Source organism: Petromyzon marinus, unplaced genomic scaffold (genome assembly GCF_048934315.1).
Source record: "Petromyzon marinus isolate PM22_M1 ecotype Great Lakes invasive population unplaced genomic scaffold, UKy_Petmar_22M1.pri1.0 PM_G_Scaffold_4, whole genome shotgun sequence".
NCBI lineage: Eukaryota > Metazoa > Chordata > Hyperoartia > Petromyzontiformes > Petromyzontidae > Petromyzon > Petromyzon marinus.
The window spans coordinates 1,656,026-1,663,256 of NW_027422983.1; the positions used below are offsets into that span (position 1 = coordinate 1,656,026).

At 45.7% G+C, this 7,231-nt stretch overlaps 1 protein-coding gene across 1 annotated transcript; it reads left to right on the forward strand.

Moving 5' to 3' along the window:
* Positions 1–4,707: 4,707 nt before the first annotated feature.
* Positions 4,708–7,231, forward strand: LOC142916528 (uncharacterized; the record flags this gene model as incomplete). The annotated part of the gene is made up of 1 exon (XM_076061656.1): positions 4,708–7,231. A coding segment is annotated over one exon (1,668 nt), but the record flags the coding sequence as incomplete, so codon positions are not given.

The following is a 7,231-nucleotide window of genomic DNA, read 5'->3' on the forward strand; positions in this document are numbered from 1 at the left end:
TAGTGATAGCCGCGGTGCGCGCGGGGGTGCGTGGGTTTACTCCGTGCGGCCGTGAGCCAGCAGCACGAGTCTGTCCCTCGGAGAGGGCGCTAGCGCGGGGGGCCCGATCGCTCGGTCGGCGGGGGCCCGGCGGGAGCCGACCGACGCGGTGGAGGAGGCGGCGGAAGGGGCGGACGTCGCGCCCCACCTGCCCAGCGAGGGCGGTGGGGTGGACGTCGGCCCCCACACCGCCATGGCCCTGTACACGTTAAAGTATTGAGCACAAACTCAAGGAGCGGGGAAAATGGTAATGTTGCTTGGATTTAATTTTAATATCATTGCAACTGTATAGTTTTGATATGTTTTATTGAAAAACATTCACGTGCATTGGCATGTCCCTCTGTCTCAAACATTAATAATGTATCATCTGCAAATGTCCTTTAGCAATGTAAATTTTTGTGCAACATTGATATGCAGCTTGAAGAATGACGGAGTCTTATAACTGTAGACACTTCGGATTTTCAATCAAAATTTACAAATAAACCACTCTACCATAAACATGCTACATTCCAGCTAAAGTATAGTAGTATATTACTGTAAAGTAGTATGGTGTATAGCACAGATATTTTGTACAAATCCAGTGAGATGGGAGTGCTGCTTTGATGCATTACGCTTGGATCCGATCTCATGGGTTCAATTCAGGCTAACCCCTAAGGGTACAATTTTATTTTTACAGTTTCAATCGGACCAAGTACCTGGGGAGGTTTATTCCAAGTCAACGTGGCTTAAAATCTGCCATGCTGAAATAAAATAGCTGGACGTTATTGCTTCTGACGTGAGTGCAGGACTCGCTTTCCATGCCAAGGTGCGGAGGCTCATTTGGGCGACCAAAGGAATTCCGAATGCATGTTACAATAACGTTAATTTCAGATGACTGGATGCATTGGTAGAGTGCTCCAACTTGGGCAGAGATTTCTGGCTGGAAAGTGATGTGGTTAAAACGTTTGTCTCGCAGTTTTAAAGGTTGCAATTTCAAAATACAGTTTGGGCATCAGAGCTCAATAAATTGAGTACTACTCTGTGTGAGGTTAACAGGAGTCATCCAATGGAGAGACTGGGCTACGCCATATAAATGTGGAATTTATATCAGTTGACAGGTCAAACGTACTCTTTGTCCTTTTTGGTCACTTTATTATTATAGGCTAGTGGTGTTTGTGTGTTTTAATCACAGAGATGGGGGGGGGCATTGCACCTCGCTACACCCATCCACTGCTGACGGTAGAGGTTGTGTGTGTTTACAGTGTGTCTGTGTGTACACACACAGACACAGTGTAAACACACACAGTGTACACACACACACATTGTACACACACACAGATTGTACACACACAGTGTACACACACAGTGTACACACACACACACAGTGTACACACACTCACACTGTACACAGACAGTGTACACACACACAGTGTAAACACACATTGAGTGTACACACACAGTGTACACACACACAGTGTACACACACAGTGTAAACACACACAGTGTACACACACAGTGTACACACACTGTAAACACACAGTATAAACACACACAGAGTGTACACACACACAATGTAAACACACAGAGTGTACACACACAGTGTAAACACACACAGAGTAAACACACACAGTGTAAACACACAGTGTAAACACACACAGTGTACACACACAGAGTGTACACACACAGTGTACACACACACGCATTGTGTACACACACACACACAGTGTACACACACATTGTGTACACACACACATTATGTACACACACACATTGTGTACACACACAGTGTACACACAGTGTACACACTGTGCACACACAGTGTACACACACACACAGTGTACACACACACAGTGTACACACACACAGATTATACACACAGTGTACACACACACAGTGTACACACAGACACATTGCGTACACACACAGTGTACACACAGACACATTGCGTACACACAGTGTATACACACATAGTGTACACACACACAGTGTACACACAGTGTACACACACACATTGTGTACACACACACAGTGTACACACACACAGTGTACACACACACAGTGTGTACGTGTACACACACAGTGTACACACAGTGTACACACACACAGTGTACACACACACACAGTGTGCACACACACACAGTGTACACACACTGTGTACACACACACACAGTGTACACACACACAGTGTACACACACACACAGTGTATACACACAGTGTACACACACACACAGTGTACACACAATAATGTCCACGTTGTTGTTGTAGCTGAGCCACGCACCCAAGGGAGGGAGCAATGAAAATGAATCTACATCAACTTAAACTCCAATCCCGCTCTGTGACGCCACCATTCAGTATTACTTCATCGGCGTGAAACGCCAGGGGGAGGTGTACCTCGCTAGTGACGGCATGTCACCAAGGTATTCCGCTGCGCTCTTGAGCGTGATGTCACCTCCGCTTGGGTCACTGCCAATATCGTTCCAGGGCCAATCCTTATTTGGGCAAAGCTACGCCCAGTGACTGGCGGCTCATTAACATAATGTGTTCGTTAAAGCCGTCGCGAGTTTATTGCGACGGGTTCAGCACTCACGACATAACGGCCAGCCACATTAACATAATTTATTCACTCTAGTTTATTTAGTTACGGAGCCGCTCATTGTGGGAGGAGCGTGTCTCGTACCCCGGACGTGACGTCACGTCACCTGCTGCCGCGAGACGTCACGAGGTAACAGGAAGCGATATGCACTGAAATCCGAGGTGAGAAAGTCTCATTGCGATTGTGGTTGTTGTGGTGGTGGTGATTGTGGTGGTTGTTGTTGTTGTTTACCAAGGTAGAGCCTCGCTCTCTCTCGTAGGGATGTCAGTTGAGTAGCAGCGAGCATGGGAATCGATGTCCAGGTTGGAACTTTACAGCGCGGGGCCTAGCCACGCGGGGCCTTGCCTCCTGCCCTCGCCTGATTGCGTTTACTTTAATTATCTCGCTTAAGTTTAATTTGTCTTCACCCGGCTCGCCACTTTGTAACTTTGTTTTATTGTAAATATTCACGAAGTTTTTATTATTTTTCACCAGGCCAAGCCCGCTTGAGCTGCTATACCGCTCTTGTTATCAGAAGCAACCTGCCCACAACAACACAAGGTGAGGCTTTGTCAACGTGTGTGAATGTTTTGACTTAAAACTTTGGTGACTGCAGGAATTAATATTCTTGGTTCTTTCGGTAAAGTCACGTAGATAGAAAATTAAATAACAAAATAACAGATAATAATTGTTCTTGTTTAAATGAAGCAAAAAACCCCACAACGTTTCTATGGCAACATTAATGTTGAAGATGCGAGGGCTTACAGGAATATTTATGACATTTGCCCTCTCATTGCGTGCCATGACAGTGCTGTTTGCACAGTCACACATAGTCACTGTAAGATTATTATCTTGGTCGTGTTTTTGTTTTGTTGCTTGTTGTGGTTGCTCCTGATTCAAGAGCCGAATGGCTCACGGGACTATAACCAAAATAAATCAAACTGAAAATCAAAAAACTGAAACCGCATGATGAATTTTGGGAAAGTTTTTTCACTGCATCTCTAAATGTATATAAAAGTCAAAGTTGTGATTGTGTGTGTTGTCTGTTCAAAATGTTTAGCGTACTTCCCGACATGCAACAAACTGGAAATTTGCCATGTGGGTACTTTCCAGACTGTACACCATACAAACAATATACAAATACACTTTTGTGTGTTTTATTGGGGGGGGGAGCTCAATAATGTATAGATTTTTTGCACGGCTAGTGAGCTGTGACGTCAAATCTGTCACGTGACCCTCGCATGTGGAAGCGTCACGCATTGTAGTGTAGTGGTTAGCGCTGTCTGTGTATCTGTATGTGTGTGTGTCTGCGTGTTTGTGTCTGTGTGTGTATCTGTGTGTGTGTCTGTGTGTGTGTATCTGTGTGTGTGTATCTGTGTGTGTCTGTGTGTGTGTGGAAGAGTAACGCATTGTAGTGTAGTGGTTAGCGCTACGCCGCGCTACGAACCCGGCGACCCAAGTTCGATTCCCGCTCACGGCCACCACCGGCAACGATTATTTGAACCGCTTCTGGGCCTCCCCTAGGTCGACTCAGCCTCAAACGAGTAACTGTTGTGGTGTGAACATCGCCACTGGGGAGACAAATGCGGCCGGACGTGGTGGATCCAAGTCCCGGGCGAAGCCGGGTAGTACAGCTAGTCATGAATACATGAATGAATATAGACGTGTAAGTCATGTGTGACTGTATATATTCATTCCTCCATGGCTCGATACTGACGTGTAGATGGTGTGGATATTCTTATTTTCTGTCTGCAGCTGACGCTGGTCTGATGGAGCAAATGCACTCAGCACAGCAGCTCGGTACGACAAGTCAACAATGCGACCAGCGTGCATACAGCACGGATCGGACTGGAAATTTGACACAGCACCAGAGAACTCGCACAGGAGAGAAACCCTTCAAGTGCACTGTGTGTGACAAGGCATTTTCAGATTCATCGACTCTTAAAAAACACCAGAGAACACACACGGGAGAGAAACCCTTCAAGTGCACTGTGTGTGGGAAGGCATTTTTAGATTCATCAACTCTTAAAAAACACCAGAGAACACACACGGGAGAGAAACCGTTCAAGTGCACTGTGTGTGGGAAGACATTTTCAGATTCATCTGCTCTTAAAACACACCAGAGAACACACACGGAGAGAAACCTTTCAAGTGCAGTGTGTGTGGGAAGGCATTTTCAGATTCATCGACTCTTAAAAAACACCAGAGAACACACACGGGAGAGAAACCCTTCAAGTGCACTGTGTGTGGGAAGGCATTTTCAGATTCATCGACTCTTAAAACACACCAGAGAACACACACGGGAGAGAAACCCTTCAAGTGCACTGTGTGTGGGAAGGCATTTTCACAGTCATCTGCTCTTAAAATTCACCAGAGAACACACACGGGAGAGAAACCCTTCAAGTGCAGTGTGTGTGGGAAGACATTTTCAGATTCATCTGCTCTTAAAACACACCAGAGAACACACACGGGAGAGAAACCTTTCAAGTGCAGTGTGTGTGGGAAGGCATTTTCAGATTCATCTACTCTTAAAAAACACCAGAGAACACACACGGGAGAGAAACCCTTCAAGTGCAGTGTGTGTGGGAAGGCATTTTCAGATTCATTTGCTCTTGAAACACACCAGAGAACACACATGGGAGAGAAACCCTTCAAGTGCAGTGTGTGTGGGAAGGCATTTTCAGATTCATCTCATCTTCAAAGACACCAGAGAACACACACGGGAGAGAAACCCTTCAAGTGCAGTGTGTGTGGGAAGACATTTTCAGATTCATTTGCTCTTAAAACACACCAGAGAACACACAGGGGACAGAAACCCTTCAAGTGCAGTGTGTGTGGAAAGGCATTTTCACAGTCATTTGCTCTTAAAAAACACCAGAGAACACACACGGGAGAGAAACCCTTCAAATGCACTGTGTGTGGGAAGACTTTTTCAGATTCATCTACTCTTAAAACACAACAGAGAACACACACGGGAGAGAAACCCTTCAAGTGCAGTGTGTGTGGGAGGACATTTTCAGATTCATCTACTCTTAAAAAACACCAGAGAACACACACGGGAGAGAAACCCTTCAGGTGCAGTGTGTGTCGGAAGACATTTTCAGGTTCATTTGCTCTTAAAACACACCAGAGAACACACACGGGAGAGAAACCCTTCAAATGCAGTGTGTGTGGGAAGACATTTTCAGATTCATCTCCTCTTAAAACACACCAGAGAACACACACGGGAGAGAAACCCTTCAGGTGCAGTGTGTGTGGGAAGACATTTTCATGGTCATCTGCTCTTAAAACACAACAGAGAACACACACGGGAGAGAAACCCTTCAAATGCAGTGTGTGTGGGAAGACATTTTCAGATTCATCTCTTAAAACACACCAGAGAACACACACGGGTGAGAAACCCTTCAAGTGCAGTGTGTGTGTGAAGGCATTTTCACGGTCATCTGCTCTTAAAACACACAAGAGAACACACACGGGAGAGAAACCCTTCTTGTGCAGTGTGTGTGGGAAGACATTTTCTGATTCATCTGCTCTTAAAAAACACCAGAGAACACACACGGGAGAGAAACCCTTCAGCTGCAGTGTGTGTGGGAAGACATTTTCAGATTCATCTACTCTTAAAAAACACCAGAGAACACACACGGGAGAGAAACCCTTCAAGTGCAGTGTGTATGGGAAGGCATTTCCAGATTCATGTAATAAAACACCAGAGAACACACACGGGAGAGAAACCCTTCAAGTGCAGTGTTTGTGGGAAGACATTTTCACGGTCATCTGCTCTTAAAAAACACCAGAGAACACACATGGGAGAAAAACCCTTCAAATGCACTGTGTGTGGGAAGACTTTTTCAGATTCATCTACTCTTAAAACACACCAGAGAACACACACGGGAGAGAAACCCTTCAAGTGCAGTGTTTGTAGGACGGCATTTTCACATTCATCTGCTCTTAATAAACACCAGAGTACACACGGGAGAGAAGCCCTTCAAGTGCAGTGTGTGCGGGAAGGCATTTGCACATTCATCAAATCTTCAAGTACACCAGAGAACACACAGGAGAGAAACCCTTGAGGTACACTCTGTGTGGGATGATGTTTGCACAGTCATCACATCTTAAAGTACACCAGAGAACACACACGGGAGAGAGACCCTTCAGGTGCACTCTGCGGGAAGGCGTTTGCACATTCATAAAATCTTCAAGTACACCAGAGAACACGGAAGCATCGGAAGATCTGCAAGGAGTGGAATCTGAAATCAGCTTGTGAAAGTCAAAGTGCCACAATAAGCCCATCCCTCATGAAACAAGAACCGGACAAAAATCCCAGCTTGGACACTTTTAAAGGTATCGAGGTGAAATATGAAGAGGTGATGATGAAGAGGGAAGAAGTGATGGTGAAGCGGGAAGAAGTGAAGGTGAAATGTGAAGATGAAGATTCATCTCCAAAATGGGACCTTCACATCAATGGAGGCAACGTGAAGCAGGAGGAGAATTCTGACTGTGAGGCAGAGCGAGGCAACTCCCAGCAGTTTGTGGAAGTAGAGGTGTGGGTGGACTTCCTCCGAGACAATCCAAAGTCAAGTGGAGACCCGGTAGATGTGTAAGCCAGAGACGATGTCGCTACAATAGATGCACCTTTGTCA